Source organism: Lissotriton vulgaris, chromosome 1_1, assembly GCF_964263255.1.
Source record: "Lissotriton vulgaris chromosome 1_1, aLisVul1.2, whole genome shotgun sequence".
Lineage (NCBI taxonomy): Eukaryota > Metazoa > Chordata > Amphibia > Caudata > Salamandridae > Lissotriton > Lissotriton vulgaris.
The window spans coordinates 1,591,054,199-1,591,074,700 of record NC_141685.1 but is presented as its reverse complement, the minus strand read 5'-3'; the positions used below and the strand labels follow the sequence as shown (position 1 = coordinate 1,591,074,700).

The following is a 20,502-nucleotide window of genomic DNA, read 5'->3' as shown; positions in this document are numbered from 1 at the left end:
TAATTAGGGGGCTTGAACCCGCCCCTCTTCTCCATTGGCTGGCTTCCTAAACAGAGGCCAGCCATTGGAGGAGAGGGGCGTCACCCCATTCAAGGCCCGTCTTTTTCGGATTCGGGGGCGTTTTCTTGCTCTTCTTTCTATTTTTTAAGCCCCGCCCCTTTTCTAGTGGTGGGCGTTTGTGGGCGCCAACCCGTTTCGGAGCGCTTCTGCTGGTTCGGGACTCCCTTTGCCGACATTTTTTCTGCAGCCGTTTGTGTTTTTTCCCGGACAACAATCACCCCGTTTTCGGAGCGCTTCTGTCGGTTCAGGACTCCCTTTGCCGGCAGAAGTAAGTTCCTCACTTTCCATCGCTTCTTTTTTCGAGGACAGGCTGGCAGCGCCCGCCGCCGCGCTGGGATTGGCTGCCGCTGCCGGAAACAGGAGGTGAAGCTGCTCGGTGGAATCTGGTGAGCCACTCGGAGTGCAACCTGCTGCACAGCACCAAACAAAGCCCTCTTGTGCTCCAGAGACTTGTGTGCGCCACTAACTCCCCCTCCCCCACTTATCCAGTATTGTCCCACCCGCCCAAAAAAACACAAATTCACGGAGCCTGACACGTGCCAATCAATGAAGAATAATTTTCATTCGTTTACATACGGATAGCGTATTGGCTTTCTCGAAGCTTCTTTAAATTGCTTTGTTTACATTTCCCACACTTGTATCAAATAGTGTTGCAGCATGCTTTGAAAACGGAGTTGGCGATCTCTGGGCGGAGTTATGGAGCCAGGAGAGCAGGGCTCGGAGATGAGATGGGGGGAGGAGTCAGAGGGCTGTCCTTACTCCAGCACCGCAGTCAGGACGACACCAGGGCAGTACGTTCTGCGCTCGGTACCACAGATGCGACCTTCGGTGGAGAAAAGCGGGTGAGAACTTCGAGGTCGGGCTAAAGTACCAGTGATTTTTTTGTTTTCTTTTTGGTGAGGGTTATGTCATTGTTTATGGTCCCACGTGCTGTGCAAAAGTATAGTGTCCGGTCAAACAGCTCGTCTGCATGATTGTTGAGGAAAACACCAACCTTTCTCGCTGTTGTGCTCTCTAACTTTCAAGGGGATATTGAGTTTCAATGACGTGCACACCTTCCCAGAACTGTAAAATGTACAGTGAAGATAAGTCAGTTGCCTTGATAGTGTCGCGCCCTGGCACCGCTTGCTTACTTAAGGTTGCCCTTCTCTGCCAGGAAGCGAAGGGGGCGCTGGGGTGGGGGGAGGCAGGTATCTCTGGAAATTCCCGCAAACGGCGCGTGAAGGGCAAGGAGAGTGTGCTCCCTGTAGGAGGCAGCCTTGAGGTGCTTGGATGATAGTAAGGTGGGGTTAGTGTTGGTACATACATAGCAGAATCCAAGCAGGGTCCAGACATGAGGGCTGGCAGTAGTACAGTGCGAAGATGGGTGGGTGTGATGGAACATCAGATGCATTCGCTACAATCTGCGTTTGCGTCAATATTTTCTTAAGGTCGGTCCTGGCAGTGTGTGTTTTGAGTACTTGGGGAGAGGGGGCGTAATCTCCTAACGCATGTGACCCCGCCCTGGTTAATTTGTAAACCAAAGTGTGTGGAGAGAAAATAACCACGTGTGACTCTTTGGCTGCTGCGTCCAGTTGGCAGAGAGGGTGGGGGGGGGGGAATCCTCTGTCTTCAACTCACGTTTAATGGGTCCTCAACACAACTCCTCAACACAACGAAGTGCGTCAAAAGAGGCAGCAAGTGTGTGCATGCGGGTTAGATGCCAGTATTAGATGCAGCTCCGCCAGCGAACCCAGCCTTTTTAGCCAGCAGCATTTTCGCTTTGAAATATTGACACCGTGCGATGTTAAAAGCGAAACTACAAGTCCCAACATGCAAAGGACTATTAACTAACATGTCAGGACTGACGAAAGGTAGCACACATTGCCACTTTTTGACAGTGTGTTTCCTTTGGTCTTCCTTTGGGTCATTATAGTCCTTCTTTGTTGTCACAGTTTGTGTTTTTTCCCGGACAACAATAATCCAGTTTTCGGAGTGCTTCTGCCGGTTCAGGACTCCCTTTGCTGGCAGAAGAAAACTCCTCACTTTCCATTGCTTCTTTTTTCGAGGACAGGCTGACAGCACCCGCCGCCGCGCTGGGATTGGCAGCTACCGTCGGAAACAGAAGGAGAAGGTGTACGGTGGAATCTGTACCCACTCGGAGTGCAACCTGCTGCACAGCACCCAACAAAGCTCTCTCGTGCTCCCGAGACTCGTGTGTGCCATGGCGACATCATCGGCAGCGGTGGGGACACACCTGAAGCCGTTGGGCACCTGGCGTTGTAGTGAGTACGGTGCGGCCGGCGTTTCGACTGTCTGGGTGTGCCTGGCGGAGCCGCTGCGGATTGTGCTGCCTCTCCCTGATGGCGCCGGAGCACAACAACTGCTTAGTGAGCGTGTGTGGAAGTCCAGGTATGAGCAGCGCCAGAGGGGCCAGCGGCCTGGGCTATCTACATTAACGGACTATCTGCCCGCCTGCGGAGGCAAGGCCCTGACGGCTATCCTACTCTGTGTCCGCGAATAAGCTCTACTACTCTCTAATGCTCACCTATTGCCATTGTAAATGACAATACCATTTATTTATGTTTTTTAAAAAAATGAAAAAAAGTCATGAGCAATGTAAATAGCTCTACCTTTAATAATGCCGAGACCATTGCATTGTAAATGTTTGTTCTCTTTGAAACTTGTAGAGCATAAAAAAAACATGTGCCCGATTTTCTTTCCTTCATCTGATACAGGACATCTGTGAGGTAGTTTTAGCTCTTTTGCTTCAGATTTATCTTTAAATAAATCCTCCATTATCATAGTCCTTGTTCCAGAGTCAATAAGTACAGTTAAAACTCTTCAGTCAACTACTATGTCAGTGTAATACTAACTACAGATGCACAAGCAAGAATAATCTTCTATTTCAAGCATGTTCCTCTATGATGATCCGATTTGTCATTCAAGAATACTCCTCCGAAGGTGGAGTGTATTCAAACACATTTTGTTTGCTCATTCAATCAAGGAATGACATTGTACAAGTAAAAATGTATTTCAATGAGCTAAATTGCACTTTTTTCTACATAGGGAAATAATGTTTCCTCTGGACAAACACCTTCTTCTAGATCCCAACCAATTTTACACCGGAATAAATTTCACTCCTGCCCTGAACTGAAGGAAACCTCCGAACGTTCTCTGGGTGGCAATGGACTGTAAAACGATTTGTGAATAGCCACAAACAAGTATCCTTGTAAAAATGCTCTGAAAATGTGTCTGCACCCACAAACAAGAATGTTTTGAGTACAAACTTTCAGAGCATTCGGATGCTGGAACTCTGAATAAAAAAAGATATTGTGAATTTCACAATAATTAAGCATTAAACGTTCACATTTACTATTTGAACCATATTGTATGTGGGCAGACTCTCTAGCCAAAGACGTGTGGCTTTCAAAGTAGGCGCTGAGAGGAACCTTATTGTCTCTCCATGCCCTTTCACTGCCTTTCTTCGATGAGGATATCAGCTGGCTACACTTCGAGCCAACAGGCTAGTATGTAATATCATTTAAAAACGTAAGTATGATCTAATATTTCCTTTTTGCCACAAGTATTAACTCCATTTGTGGAGGTGTGCTTTTAATACATGGAAATCTTAAATGTAACAAGTTGCAAATCAGTAAAAAAAAAAAAACTTGCTTGCACAGCTGCTGAATACATCTTTAAAGACGCTAAAAACCTCCTACAGAACACCCAGGAAGGTCTATATTTGTTGCGGGTTCGAAACTGCACGAAGAGTGGCAAAAGTGTTTAAGAAACTAAAAAATACTTATCAAGATTTTGATAGCGCTCTACTGCTGAAAAGGGGAATGAATCAGCTCTCATTTTGGGTGAGCTGCTCTTCATTCTTATCTTAGTTTCATCTTTGTACCTCACGTAAGCATAATCATGGACAACGGGCAGCAGCAGGGTAAGGCCCCACACAGGTTATTGACTGAAGGACATTATTGCTGACAAAATGCATAATAAGTGCATTGGAGTTGATAATGAGGGCAACGCAATTGCTTGCTATTGGACATGGCATTCAGGGGTGAGTGGAAGTGCTGTGGCACAGCGGCTGATGATGGCTGTGGTCATACTGCGAGTATTTGTCAGAGTTTTAGAAAGTCTAGCCTCTTCCGGGTTTCATGCATCACCTGCAGGAGTTACCAAAGCTAATCCTGCACATGGCTTAAGGATGCTGCCAGTGTCAGGATTGAGCTGCTGCCAGCTTTCATGCTGCTAGCACTTCTGCAGCTCATGGCAGTGGCAGCAGTGGTAGATTAGGTGGACGCTTACCAGTTCAGTCGCTCAGAATTATGTGTTTCATTTGCCAGGTTTTTGTTTCTGGGCAGATTAGTACTCTTCGTGCAGCTAAAATCTGATTACGGAATCATAGCAAATATAGGAAAATTAGCTGAATGCCAGAGAGTATAAACAGGGGTGAAATAATGCCAAGGGAATAATGGTATCGACAAATCGCAAACAGATTATTTTAACCTCATTATACCCCTGAAGAAATTCTTAACAATTCCAAAAACTCACAATAAGTATGTGCACAGAGTTAGCACTGGCAAACCATGTCTTGTGCTTCTCCCTCTCAGGGAGAGACACATACATCCCTCCTCCTGCGGGAATCTAAGTCCTGGTACGCCTTCTCCACAGTGCTTCGTAACTTGGTTTACGGTAAACCAGGTCGTGGGGGCTTCCCCTTTCATGGCTTACTATCCGATAGATTCCTTTATACAAGTGATGTTATTTTCCCCCGAAACTTTTGTGTATTCTAATTTCAGTAAGCTTTAATAAATCTGCTTTTAAGGCGTCACATTTTCTGCGCTACCTGACATCTTCCGCCGCTTCCTTAATCATGTCTTTTATCATATTGATCTGCGTTGCTGTCAATGGTTGGCTTCCATTATCTGTTTCAATGGTATCTGCATACTTTTCTGATATTGATTTGTCAACTTCTTTAGTCATCGAAATGGCTAACAATGGACCTTTAAGAGATAACAAAAGAATGTTAAGATGTTAGGATAAGTGATCATGCATAAAGACAAATTTCTTCAAGTTAAGGACAAATTATTTTTAACAGTACCTTGTTCCATGAACAATATGTGCAACATACGTTTTTGAGGTCCAACATCATTGAAACATGTCGACATGATTCATTACAAATTCTTCAGATGTAACACCTACAAAAGCTTGGCGACAGGAGTAACAAGCATTTGCAATAGGTCTCGCATCTGGGAGAGTCTGAGCTATTGGCATTGTAAAAGACAATACCTCCCATTCATGTGTTTATTTACAATGCCAATAGCTTAAACTCTCGCAAATGCCAGACCGTTGTAGCACCCGCACTTTAGCTTTAAACATTTTAAACTAACGTGCAGGTGCCGCAATAGCTTGAAAAGAAAAGAAATAGAAAAAACGTTTTTTTGTATTCCATTACTTTTGGAGCAATAGCGGCACCCGCGCCGGAGCTTAAGTTGTTAAAAGCTAAAGCGCGAGTCCCGCACATGTAACAAAAAGTAAGCAACTAGAAAAAAAATGGCAGGCAAACACTTTTTTTTCTATTTATTTACTTTTGTTACAATGGCGACATCCTCACTTTAGCTTTGAACATCTTAAGCTAAAGTGTGGGTGCCTTAATTGCTTCAAAAGTAAACTAACAGATTTGTTATTTATATTTGTTTATTTGTAAAGCAATTGCGGCACCCGCACTTTAGCTTAAGATGTTTAAAGCTAAAGCACGGGGGCCTCCATTGTGAAAAAAAAAAAAACCCCACATAAACATAAAAAAAGGCATGCAGTTCAGCCAATAAATATCAAAAGAAAAGCATGGCCGCCATTATGGTGTGCCGAGCTGACTAAATGAGAGAAAAAAAATAAGCAATGAGTTCGAGCGTCTCCTGCCTGCTACAGTAGGCAGGACAAAGCTATTTAGGAAAATACTGCTTGGAGGCTGTAATCAGGGCCTACCGGGTAACAACACATGTAACAGGGGGTGTCCTCGTGGGAGGGGACAAGAAGAGAAATGTTGGTACTAAGGAGGGACTACTAAGTCTATTGCAGTGGCTGCCCCTCTGCTAGAGTGGAGAAGCGTTGCCCCACTACTCAAAAGAATAAAGAAAATAATAATGTAGTGTTATTATTATTTTATTTTTCCTATTGAAGTCAGTGGCTCTCGCGGTGAGGCTGGCCAAAGCAGGGAGAGAAGAGGTTTGTACTCCATAAGTGAGCATGACTGCTTGGCTTGCCCTCTCAGGCCAAACTAAACCTCTAGCCTTTTAAAAAATGCAAGCATTTGTACTTCATCATATCTCTCTTCCTGCCAAGAAATGCCACAGGCCCCAAAAGGGGATATACCCAGCCATACCACAATGAGAAAATGGTAAAAGTTAAATTAAATTAAGGAGCTACAACAGGTGTAGTCTGCTCTATAAATCATTTCAATAAGAAATCAACATAAATTCCAGAAATATTATTTTTGATTCAGCAACTCTTCCTTCATTTTAGTTCGTAGACATGGTTTTAACATTGTCTACGTGCCCTTGAGGTATGAAGAAGATTCCAAATATCTCAGAATGAAGATAACATTTTTCAAACAATTCTGTAAGACTACCTGGCCAAAACTCTATCAACTTGGAGCTGGAATCCACTCAGTGCTTGGTAAAAGTGCACAACAACTTTAACTTGGCAATCGTAAATGAAGGCATGTCTAGTGAGTATGGATTTCCTTTGTGGAGAAAGACTAGGAACTTTCAAATCTGGTTGTACAGCTATCCCCTAGCTTAGTGCAATGAAGCGTACATCCCTCAAGGAGAGGACTGTTTGGAATATGAACACAGTTTTAGTCTTAAGAGTGTAAGAGTTTTTGAGACACTTGGGCATGAGAGGGCCACATCACACAGTAACACTGTGCTACTGTATGCATAATGTATGTATGTATGTATATATTTGGTATTTCTATACCGCAAACATACCCAAAAGGTATCAGAATTCTGTTTAGGGACAAGAACAATATTAAAGTCAACGAGGTTTAGGAGAGCAATCTGGATTGAGAACTTTTAATGCATTGTGATGTAGTGTTCTCTGAAGAGGTGAGTCTTCAACCCTTGTCTCAAGTGCAGCAGCGTGGGGGTGCTCCAGATCGATATGAACGTGTTATTTTAGATCGTGGTGCATAGATGGAAAGGTCTGCTGCCTTTTTTTTTTTGACTTGTCAAACTCTTTGAACCATTTCCTTAACAGTAGTTGACTTTTGATTGAGAGTATTTAAGAAAACGCTACTTGAAATTGACATATTCCCCTTTAGTTCCGTACTTGGATTAGTCTTCCCACAGGAAAGGGATTTTTCCTTTTCCCTTTAACTTGTCCATCCTTGACTAATGCGGACATCATTTTTAAAATATAAAGTTTGTCAAGCTGTTGTAGGAAATTCCAAAATAATGATAACCAATAGCATCCTCTTTAGAAATTGCATTGCTACATGTATTTGAACAAACTTTATAACAAACATGATAATTTGCCTTTATTCATATTTTTAGAGCTCGCATTAAAGCACTAGATATTAAGTAACAGGCAAATACATACAATCCAATGTGTAACCAGTATTGTTATTATATATAGACTTTTCTTCTGTCTGTTTCCATTCATTGTATTTTGGTTGGGTATTTCAGTCTTTTCCAGTGTTTTTAAAAATTGTGAGCATCAGTGGTTGTCAGTCTCTGGTTGTTTTTGCACTGTAAACAAAATCATGGAGTTGGTGTTTTTTCAGGGCTTATAAATACGGTTGCTTTTATTTTCATCCTTCCCTCATTTATTCCTGTTTCCTTTTCTACATTCTTTCTGGCCTGTGTATTAACTCCCCTTCTTTTGACCCTATCCTTGCCTTGGCTCTTTCAAGTCACCTATCATTATTTTCCTCCGCTCCAGGCTGGGATTTTTTCCCAGCATTCAAAATTCTCTTTCCAGTGTTTGATCCTACCCCATTTGAAGGATGTGTACGGATGGAGAAATACAAATGGCAAATATTGGCTGAATTAAGATTGGCTACTTAGGTCATGGTGTGTATATATAATGTGGGATTCTTGGTGCTCTGCTCTACAAGCCAGCGTCACACTGCCTCATTGTTTGTATTGAGATTCCAAGAAGGGACTGGACTACTAAATATATTGTTATTGTTTGATCTGGATCTATATCTACTCTACCTGGTCATAGGAGAGAAGCATCCTTAGGAATTATTATGCATCCTGTTAGGTTCTTTGGTAACAGCATTTCACTCTGTGACTACAGCCTATTTTACATTATTGGGCTGTGCCTGTTGGTTTTGCGTTTACCTGAAAACCAGTACGAGGACTACTACATTATTTTTGTACCAACTATGGGAGGCCTTTGTTTAATTTAGAAGCAGAAAAGGACTACACTCCTGCTGGGAATGTGGAAGAAGTGCAAAAGGCATTTTTATGTCTTGGGGAAAGAACAGGCACAAATCAATATCTCAATAGGTTCCTATTAAGTGCGGTTAAAGTGTTTATTTTTGGTGATGTGGGATAACTGAACCCATAGGGGATGAGAGGAATTAGTCTAAATAGAACATTACAATGTTTTCAGGGAATACACAACAATCTCAAATATGATCACATCCAAAATCTATGCACCACAAAGAATAATTTATTTACTTATTTAAACATCTTTAAAAAAATAATTTGCCAGAATAACTTTCTCATGTCTCTAATGCATCATTCTTACATAATATTATTTTAAAGATTTGTTTAGGTAAGTAAATAGTCTCTGGTGGAAGGAAAAGTGACATATGTATTCCTTGCAACACTGTATGTTCTGTGCCAATATGCATACTCTGTTGTGTACTATATTCTAGGTATGGAACTTTCTTTGTAGTAAAGAAGTAAACCCTCAAGCATTCAGAGTAACATGCTGCATCATTGGCCTAATCCTTCAACACCATCCTGTTATTAGAAGAGCTCACACTAAATGCTTGGACTTTTTTGGTGTGCTAAAAATTGCTAGGGTCTCTCTATTTTCTGTTAAAATTGCATTATGGTAGGTAAATGTCTTCTTCCTTTATTTCTAACGTTGAACATATGCAGGTTAGGTCACAACTAGATATTTGAGTACAGTAACAATCATTACCATATCTCTTTTAACCTTGCATATGTTAGGAAAAAAAGGTTCCACAAATAGAACACAGTACAACACAGAGTAGGTGTAATGAATTTTGCCATCCATTCTGATGTTGCTAAGTGTCGAGCCTTGATTTGGCACTGTCAATTCTAAGTTTCATTTTGACATTGTGTTGTACGGTTCATACTTTCTCAGGAAAACTGTGGGTTTGTTGGACAACATAAATGTCAAAAGTGTGCAGTGTTTCTATGCACACAATCAGGATATATTGGCCTTATTCCTGCTAGCTCACAGTGCACCATCTGTACCCTTTAACTGGCAAGGTAACAGGTGCAATGTGCAACCCCAGAACAGATGGAGTAAGGACGGACGGTTTTAAACAACAGGCAGCAGGTATGTGCTAAGTGGGAACATCGCTAGCTTATCCCCGGTTGTAAAAACATCAAAGATGGAGGGGAGGGAACAGAGAGTTAACATGGAATAATGATGGCTGTGAGGGCGCGGTTAAAATGGGAGACGGGGCACGTCAGTTTGCATACGGCTCGCCGTTAGGTTAAATGTGTGTGAAGAGAGATGGAAATAGATCGGGAAGGGGAATATGCGTGATACGGTGTCGAGGCACAGGCAGACACCAAGGGATTGACGAGTGGCTCTCATGTGGGGAGGAGACCGAGGGGGTTTCAACTTTTTGTAAAGCGGTAATGAGATAAAGATTAGGATCTAGAGTAAGAAAAAGCATATTATTTAAATTGTTTGGCACTCAGCGGATAGCGCAATACACCAAATTGTTGAGTAAAGTGTTCTAAATGTTGTTAAGACACTGGGTAACATGTTTATTAATTGGACTGGTATTAAGCAATGTTTGTAAAGTGGATAACACAACTTGTGACTGTGGTTATTTGTCATTTGTTTACAGTGACCCCCGAAGAAGGGCGTTGAGCCCGAAATGCATTGGGTATTTTTTGAATAAAACGCTGCCTGACACGAATTCTTGCCTTAAGTTCTGTTCATTCATAAAGTCTGGATAGACATGGGGTGAACAGTAAAAACTCGAAAATAGCATGTACACTCAGCGCGCAGGCTCGCATTAAAACTGATTAAGGAGGAAGACAATTGTGGAATATAAATGGAGTAAAATGGAAGAACATGAAAAAGGAAAAATAAGGAAATACGAAGGCAATTGGCACATTTAGCAGTGCGATTGTTTGGGGCGTGATGGCACCCCACTACAGTCAACCTCAGAACACGACAACCCTCACTCCCAAAGAGAGACACAAGAAATACACAATGTGTCATTGACATTGAGTGATATTTATATAGCGCATGGCTACCCGGAGGCATCCCAGCGCTAAGATAGATAGAGGCAGATGACCAGAACACGCTAAGGAAACAGCAGTGTCTTTAGGGATCTGCAGAGGGAAAGATGGTTGGGTTCGGCACGAAGTTAGGCCGGGAGGGAGTTCCAGAGTTGGGCAGTGTGCAGGGAGAATTGACTGCAACCACTTCTGGTTTTATTGATTTTAGGAATGGGTGCCAGATTTCCATATTTATTGAAGCATTATGACTTGTGTAAAATAAATGTGCTGCAATTATTAATAGAAGGAAATACAACAGTGTAATCAGCCTCACAAGAGGGGTAAAGAAAATTAACAATCCAACCATTGTGCTGGTATATAGGTATATGCTTGTATACAAGTACTGCTATATTTTGTGCTCCTACCTAGCGCTACCTATCCTATTGTGTCTACTGTGGATGAATCAGCCAGAATCCCAGTAGGGTGATCTAAATCCCCCAATACCTGTTGGTAAGTGTCATCAGGGAACCTGTCTTGGCGGAGAGCTAGGAGTTGTCTCTCACAAGAGGTAAACAGGAATCCGCTGGTCGGAATTCCAGCATAGGGCAACCTCAGTCCTCAGCAGTATAGGCGAAATCCTTCTCTGACTTAACAAAGGAGTGATGTTGTTTATATAAAACACTTCACTCACGTAATTTTTCTGAAGCCCCAGTCAGGCCGCTATTGTTGGTTCTTTTTTGATAGTCCTGCAATCTGCCCCTTACTCAAATTCATTGGCATAGTTAATCTTGAGTAGAAAACATCTCCGCTCATCCCCATGGGGAGTTGTAGCCCACACTGGGTTTTCCTGTGGTCCTAGTGTGTTTGGAGGGACCCCAATGATGAAGCATGTCCCCTTCGGATGAGTGAGGGTTCTTGTACGAACAGCATAGTGCTCCACTCGTGTTCCATCTGTCCTTCTTTTTACACCCACCCACGTGCATAGTGTGTGTTATGATTCATATTGGAGCAGTACTTTTGTCTATTTTTGGGTGGTATAAGGCACCGAGTTGACCCTTTAGTGAGTATATATAATAAATGGTCTACCATGGCTTGAAGTGGTGATAGAGAAAGCATCCATCACAGGATAGTGCTTACAGGATATAGCTGCACTTGAACAGCTTTGGCACCGTAGGCAAAGCAAAAGAGCAGAAAAATCTGTTATTTTTCTGGATTCTTCTCACAATGAAGTATTACCTTCAGTGGTGTTCAACAGTTATATTTGGCTTCATCTGAAAACCAGAAATCCTAATTATATATATACATCCCAACCAATACAAAGTGCTAGTTCCGACTTAGCATTTGAAAGTATAGGTGTTGAATGTAGCTGGCACATGGTTTGCATCCACCAGGGAGGTATTTGAGCTTTCTCAAGATGTAACTGTTGTCTGCATTTTGTGTTTTTGTGTTTGTAGATATGTCACGTCTGGTCTGGGTTTGTGTTTTCTTCACTCCCTTCGCTTCCCCTGACTAGTAGCGTAATGAAAACTCAAGGGGCCCCCTGCAAGGTACACTGGGGGGCGGGCCTATATCACCCTGCCACCCAGTATCCCACTATAATGGACCCCCCAATATTAAACACGGTTTCAGTGGTACAAATAACTCCAAACAGGTACAAATGTTCAGTGGTCAGAGTGACAGTTTTAGTAAGCATGAACATCCCTTCTCTTGTGAGAGGAGAAAGATACAAACACATCTTGATAGGAGCAATGAGAGACATTCTCCTACGTGGAACTGGAAAGACCACCTAAACTCCAAGGGGGAGGAGGGGCATGCACAAACCACCTGGAGAGACATGTAGACATCAATAGGACCTAAGAAGGAAGAGCTGTACCACGTGAAACAGGTAAAGCTGCATTTAATTGGTTGGTGTTATTGATTTACAAAATGAGGCTTAGTGGTCCGGTGGAGTGTGCACTGAACTAAAAATAAATACTTAAATCAATGTATGCATTAACAAAATCATCTTTAGTTGACTACTGTGAAAGGGATGCACAAATGCAAATAAGTTAATCCTACAAGAAGTGACGTTTTATCATTACTACCTTCACCACTGGATTAAAACTGGAGTTCCTTTCTCCTTGAACCTTTTTCTAAGCCTGTATTTTGCTTTTTTTAACAGTAGCTAACCTAGAGTGGTGCCATCTTTTCACTACTGACAACGAAACAATGCCTGATAGAGATTAAATAAATCTTAGTAGCTAGGTGGCCTTGGTTCAAGTCCTGCATCCCTTTCACCGGATTGGATGTTCTTTAAATCAGCGTTGCTACCTATACCTTGGTTTCATCGCCTGCTAAAACTGAGACTGTCTAGAGGAGGAGGTCTTTGTAGCTGAAGAGGACATGGCAAAAATACCATGCCCACATTTCTACAAATTTTGGAGGAAATAAGGTTGGACTGTGTTTTACATCAGTTTCTGAATAAATGAGTTAGTAATACATAGGTTTCACACAGATTTCTGAAGGAAAACTCAAGGAACATTCTGATACTTACAGGTGCACAGACCAAAAAAATGCATTATTTCTCTAATTCTGCACCTTAAGTATGTGCCATCCAGAAAGGTTTTCACCAACAGATAGATAGAATGAACAAAACACAAACTGTGCCAAATGAGAATCAGTGCCTGATAAAATTAGGTTATTATTCTTTCCATGTCAGTTGTCAGTCCATAGAAATGCACGTTCTAGAAAATAGATTTTTTTTTATATATTCATTATTATTTGCTACATCACAAATATTGCTGTAATTTTAATTTGACTGTACAGTGGCAGATGTTAAATCAATATCATGCTACAAATTGTCAGCATAGAACTATTTGATAGCAATGCATTTTATTTCTTCATGTTTAATGTCATATCTCTTTCTTTGGTTTCAACAGGAGGTATCTCTTAAGTAGATATTGCCCACTATTCTTTTTTTTATTGACATCACATAAGGGTAACATACATCAGTTCATAACATAAATCAAAATACATACGTATAATCATCATAAGAATAACAAAAATATCCAAGTATTTTTAAAAATAATCATAATCGTCAACTGGTGTACCTGTTCTGGGACATTCCAATATTTAAACAATAAAAATTAGTTTCTTTATCTAGGATAGACTATATCGCAAGATCCATAGGACCCCAAATTTTCTCACTCTTGACCATAGAGCCGATACCCCTAGCGTTGGCCAAGGCGAATTCCATGTCATAAGTTTCTTTAATAATAGACCACCAGTCACAAATAGTTGGCAGCAGCAGGGAGACCCACATCCGAGCAATAGCCAACCTAGCAACAACCATCATGATTGAAAAAGACTGTGCCAAAGCTGGTTTATCTACATTATAACCTAACATAATTTGTAAAGCCGTAAATGTAGGACCGACTCCTAGTTTACTATAGAACACTTGACCAATCTTCTGCCAATAAGATTGCAATTTCTAACATTCTATGAACATATGTATTCGATTTGCAGCCTGAGTCCCACATTTAGGGCATTTAGTCTTTTACTCGCTACTATTACCTCCTGCCCATCTATTGATCCTTTCAGGTGTATAATACAACATACCGATTGTATGAAACTGTTGTATTTGCAGACTCACAGAATGGACTGAGTTACCAATATTACCCAAAGCCTGAGTGATCATACCAGATGTTATCGCCTAGTTCAGCGTTTGGCTCTATTGTACTGCTAATTTTACACACCCATCTGCTTTGAAGCTAGTCAGCAATTTATACATGTTGCCCATGAGAGATTTAATTTTCTCCCCATATAGAAGATCCCAGGTCAACTATTTAGTAATCATATGTGAGTCCACATTCTTCTGTAGATAATCCCTTATCTGTAGATATTTGAACAGGAGGTTAGTAGGCAGTTTATATTAAGTTGTAGAACTTCAAATGATTTAATTCCTCTTGCCTCGTACATATCGCCTAAACATAAAATCCCATACATTTCAGGAAGCATTGGGTTTCCCCAGAGTGGGAGCTTGGTGTGGATGAACGACAAATTACTTTTGGCAGACCTAGCCCACCATATGAAAACAGTCTCTCTAACTGCCTTAAACTTGACACGTTTAAAATAGTTTGGATCGTTGACGCGATATAGAAAAAATAAACTATCATCACCCAAAATCAGTCTATATAGGGAATCTTTCTGATCGATCCCCAGAAGACTACGGAAGGGCCGGCGAACGCTGCCCAAAAATAAAATCTAAAGTCTGATAAACCAAGGCCACCTTGTTTGTAGGGTGATTTAGGCAAGTCAATAGCCCGTCGAGCCTTCTTAAAGCCCAAGATAAAACTACTCAGGACTCCATCCAATTTAAAAAAAATATATTAGGAAGATGTAAGGGAATAGATCTAAACAAATATAGACATTTGGGGAGTATTTTCATCTTTATTAAATTGCATCTCCCCAAAAGCCCTATAGGAAGTTTATGCCATTTTTTTAGAATTTTAACTGTTTCGTCTAATAAAGGAGTATAGTATAAAGATATTATTTGGCCTACTTTAGCAGAGACCTTGACCCCCAAATATGTAGCTGTAGTACAACTCCCCAAAATTGGAGAGCTGGGTTTAAAATTAATGAGCACCTGTGTTTTGTTAATATTTAGTTTATATCCCGAAGCTAATTCGAATTTGGTTGCAGCCCTCTCAATAGCTGGAACAGCTTCTACAGGGTTAGAAGAAAAAAATTGCCAAATCATCGGCATATGCTGTTATCTTTAAAATACTAAAAGTAGTCCTTAATGATTTGATATGTTAGTCAGCTTGTAGGGTATGTATAAACGGCTCTATATAAAGAGTAAATAACAGCAGGGAGGACAGCCCTGCCTCGTACCACATAAAATATCAAATGACGCCGAGTATGATCTAGAATATGAGAGCTTAGCTGTAGGTTTATAATATAAAGAATGCACTCACTGTATGAACTTTTTCCCAAGGCCAAATGCGCTCAATGTAGCCCATAAAAATTCCCACCCGACCTTGTCAAAGGCCTTTTCAGCGTCTAAAAGAATTATACCCAGACCCACCCCCTCTTTCTCCGCATAATTGAATGCCCCAATCGCCATATTGACATGAGATGTAGTATCTCTGTCAGGTATGAAACAATGTTGAATATCGGAAACCAAACCTGACATCATTGGGGCAAGATGATTTCCGAGGATTTTTGAGAAAATCTTGGCATTTGTATTTATGAGGGACATGGGTCGGTATGATCCACAATCAGTAGATATTTTACCCTTTTTAAGAAAAAAAATCGCTCTGGGTCATATTCCATGACTCCGGTATCTTGTTATCTATACCAATATATTGAATAACTGCACTAAATGATACAAGCAAAGTGCTTTTGAAGACCTTGTAAAATTCAATTGGTAGTGCATCTACCCCTGCAGCTTTGCCTGAAGGTAGTGCAGAAATAGCTGTTCCTATTTCTTCCAACAAAATATTATTATCTAATAATGCTACCTCATCATCGCTCAGACCCGGAAGATTACTTTCTACAATATATTGTGCAATGTCCCCTTCATCAGCTATAGCAGAAAGTTTCTGGTAAAAAAGTGAGAACTGCTCCAAAATAGCTGAAGTATGATTATATGAAGTACCATCTGCACTTATGAAAGCCTTCATTTTAGTTTGAGCCTTAGCTTCTGCGGATTAAAAAGCTAACACTTTACCAATATGTTCACCAGATTCATACTGCTCCTGACAGTGTTTTTTATACCTCTACGCTATTTTTCCCCTACATTTTTTTTTCATTTCTGATCTTGCATCTAATAAAAGAAGAAAAAGCTGATCTTGATCTGATTGACCTCGTATTACCACCTCAACATGTTGCTTTTCCCTATTTGTAATATCATAATCAGTTTCTCCCTATTGCTTTTCCTTTGCTTGTTCTGATCCCAAATGTACTGTTGGGTCATTCCTCTAACATAAGCTTTCATGGCATCCCAAACGATCAAAGGGGAAGCTGTCCCTGTATTTTCCTCAAAAAAACCTCCAGTTGTTGCCTCGAACTTGATATATATTCATCATCAATAAGCAAGTATCTGGGAAAAGAAAATGGTCTTGCATTTTTAGTTTCAAGAATAACTGCAAAAGATAGCAAAATAAGGTTGTGGTCTGATGTAACTCGAGGGCATATTGCAATATCTAGTCCTAATACCAAACTATCAGAAATCCAGGCCATATCAATTCTTGAATAAGATTTGTGCGGGGCTGAGTAATAAGTATAACCCGGAATAAATGTATATATCTGCCGCCAAGCATCCTGCAGAGACTGTGATCGGGCCATTTCAAGTAGAACTGCCCTGACTTTTCGCATTCTACTAGTACCCCCTCTTTTAGTAGAGTCAATGTTGTAATCAATGACACAGTTAAAATCACCCATTATCAGACGTTCCCCATCCCAATTCAGCACAACTAAATTAAGGAAATCAAATATGGCAGGGTCGGCAATATTTGGTCGTTATATTGAGCCAAATAAATTTTTCTTGCCGCAAATTTCTATTTGAGCTAATGTCCAACAACCTTTTTAGTCAGCCACTGTCTTAGTTATTTTACAAAAAAAACTTATCTCTTAATATAGCAGTCCCTTTTATTGATATTGTTTGGGAAGTACAAACAATAGTTTCATATCCCAGATGTTTAAACAAATGACGGTCTTTATAGGCCAAATGAGTTTCAGTTTTAAAAACCAAATACGATTGATGTAATTTTAGCTCTTCCTTCACCAATTGTCGTTTAGTAGCACTATTGAGTCCGGACACATTCCATCCCATACATTTTACCTTAGCCATACTGAATTATGTTTTCTTATCATTATCCCCCTACAAGTAAAAATTAACCTAAAGAAAAGCGGAAAAGAAAACAAAACCTGATGATTTATTAGTGATTTCTTGTAAAACTACATTTCACCTTAGTGATGTCCTTTTTGATTTTTGCACACCCACCCCCACTCCACATCCAGTCCTCCCTCTGACCAGAGAGGTCCTGGAACCCCCCTCACCCCTGTTACTTGAAGGAGTAATCCTCCCTTTAACCAGCTGCCGCTGAACGCGCAGCACCCCAGAGCCACCCCCGCAAAGGTTGCCCCACCACACCCGAACACACCCTAAATAGAAAGAGGAAACATAAGATGAGCAATATCATTTACCCAAATCCAAAAACTAACTACTGTATCACTAGTAAGACGTATATATCATTGAGGTGGGGTTACAGGAAGGGACCGGAGACTTGTTCTGGGTATGTAAGGTTTTATTTTAGAGAAAGTCTTTTTATAGCGCGACGCAAGTCTTTCTGTTGAGAACCCGGCAAGATCCGTTTTAGCGGGTTCCCCCAACAGGGGGGAGGAGTCTCTGTGGCCTTGTTCTTCATTCTTCACTCCGTTCGTCCTGGTCCTTGGGTTCTCTCACCACAGGCCATGTAGGAAAAGGAAGATATAGAAGAGGCTGTCAGGACACGAGTCTTCTATCTGAATGCTCGAGGGGAACCGGTGAAGTGAAGGGGTCACCGCTGCAGTCGTGTTTTTTTACACTAGGAGTCTATACAGGTGGCATGAGGAAAGATTTAAGTGAGGAGAGGGTAGAGAAGAAATGCGGGAAAGACGGGAAGAGGAAAGGCTACATACACTATGGACATAGGGCACAAGTCGGTCGCTTGCGGTCCTATGGAGGGGAGTCTCCCCTCCTCCCAACCCAGCCTGCAAACCGCTGCTGTACCTGCTTAAGCCACACTCCTCCCTCGGGGGTGTGGCATGGTGCTTCTCGGGGACGTTGGCCTCCTGGCTCCGTGACTCCTTCTGCTGCCTCTCTTCGTCTCTCCCTGCTCCGGTAAACGTCTCCTTGCTTCAACTCTTGACCTCCGTATGCCTCCTGGGTGTCTCACATGCCATTTTCTCGTCTTCCTGGATTTGAACTAATCCCACAGTCCTGGCGTCAGTCGGGCCGTGGCTTTGTCGTCCGTGTACGCCCAGTTAAAGGAGCCTTCTCCCATATCATCCGCTTGCTGTGAAAACAAATGATGCCTGTCTGTACTCCATTCGTTCTGGGGTAATTGGAGAGAGGGAGGGTAGGCAGAATCAACAACCCACCAGTCACTTGAGGGGGACACCTCCTCCACCCGCTTGGTCTCCCTTTTACAATCATTCATCATTTAATTTTTTTTATTAAAGACTTTATGACTTCTGAGAAGCTTCCATTTGCCATTAGAGATAGCCAGCTTAACATCATGATCATCATTAAAAAAGTAAGACTGTCCATCTTTGAAGACCTCCAGGCATGCCGGTTCCTATAGAAACACTTGGGACGCCAGAGCTTTAAGCGGATTATTTGACTGACGGAGCTGCCAACGCCTGTCCATAGTGATATTACAAAGAAAGTAACAGATTCCACAATAACTGGTGTATTAGGTCGAGCTTTAAGAGCAAATGCCTCCCTTAATAAAAAGTTCCCAAAGAAAACTATAAACGGACTAGGGTATCTACTTTCCTGATTATGTTTAACAGTTGGGTGCCTATGTACTCTCTGCAACTAAGAATCCCAGTCCCAGTCAGATAGTTCCGGGAAAGCTCTCCGGAATAGCTGTACAAGGTAAGCCCTGGAGTCCGCCCCTTCCACTTCTTCAGGAATACCAAATATGCGCAGATTGTGATGGCATTGGCGGTTTTCTAAATCCTCAAGCTTAAGCTGAAGGGTTGAAATTTGAGTAGCCTGTTTCTGCACCATGGTGTCTGTGAGGCTTACAGTTTGTTCCGTCTCTCCAACTCTCTGTTGTAAATCCGATACGTCATTAGCAAGACCACCAACTTTTACTGTCATCTCCTGCAGCAGTTGTGACATCTTATCTGTATCTGATTTCGTTATCTGTATCTGATTTCGCCTGTATATAATTATCTTGAGCTTCTGTTCGTTGATCTCTCAAGAACTGCATTATCGAGGCAAGTGTCGGGTCAGAATCTATCAGAGTAGCCAAAGGCTGAGTTGTCTCTACTGGAAGCGATGCTGCTGTGACTGCTGCTGCTGTGATAGATGCTAGTTGAGCACCAGTCTCCATTTGTTTTTCAGTGGAGCGATCCCCTTTCTCCAATCGTTTTCCAGCAAGATTATTGTTCGCCGTATTAAAGACTGTATTATCTTCATTAGGACTATTACCAGTAATTCAGGAAACCATACTTTTCACTCCTCCCTTTGCTTGAACCCATTTGCAGAGAGAGCTATTTTCTGAATTACATTTCCCATACATATTATTTTGAGATAGGCTCTGCTGTAAATTCTCCTGTCTCTGGGGTGTCTTCTTATTTTTAACTTTAGCCTTAGTTCTCTTCCCAGGAAGAGTCTTGATAAATCTGACACCGGCTGTTGAAACTACTGTAGCTGCTAAAGTATCATTGGTGTAAGATGCCAGCTCTTCCGACTCCTCTAAGGCATTATCATGTGTCTCTCCCCTGTCAACACCATCATTATTAATTATGTTGCTAGTTGTAACCCCCAGCTTCTTGTAATCAAAGTTTCTGCCTCTCAGCTCCATTAGGGACTGACTCATTAAGACACCCATGTTCGGTGAGCTCACTGACGTAGGAGTAGCCTGGCTATCCTCTATAGACAGATCAGTCTCTGCTTCTCTTTGTGTCCCTTTTTTAGTCCAAGCACCAGTCTCCGTGCTACATTGTATCCCTGGCTTTGAAACACTTTTAATCACACTCTGACATATCTGTATAGCCTCCAACAATGTCTCAGATAGTTTGTTACTATTGTCCATTTGACTTACTGAACCGGTTGCAAGCAGCTCAGCGGCTTTCCCTGTTTGAAATAGGCGTAGTATGGGCTTACCGACAGCTGAGCCTTCAGCCTTGCTCCCAGCAGCAGCAGCCTCACTCGTATCCCCTACTGTGTCGGTATAAGCAAGGGCACGGCCAGCCCGCGTTCCCCTCGGATGATTCTTTGGAGGCGCCATGTCCCATTTTAGCGTTGTCGGAA

The 20,502-nt window shown here is 41.7% G+C and overlaps 1 protein-coding gene across 1 annotated transcript in view; it reads right to left on the bottom strand.

Annotated features, from left to right (window-relative positions):
- LOC147750852 (protein NEDD1-like) overlaps nucleotides 1–20,502 on the bottom strand; it is a 590,100-nt gene that overhangs the window by 90,982 nt on the left and 478,616 nt on the right. The window contains exon 15 of the mRNA XM_086937113.1: nucleotides 4,895–5,051. Coding sequence (XP_086793239.1) covers nucleotides 4,895–5,051 — 157 coding nt within the window. The remainder of the gene's footprint in view (nucleotides 1–4,894; nucleotides 5,052–20,502) is intronic.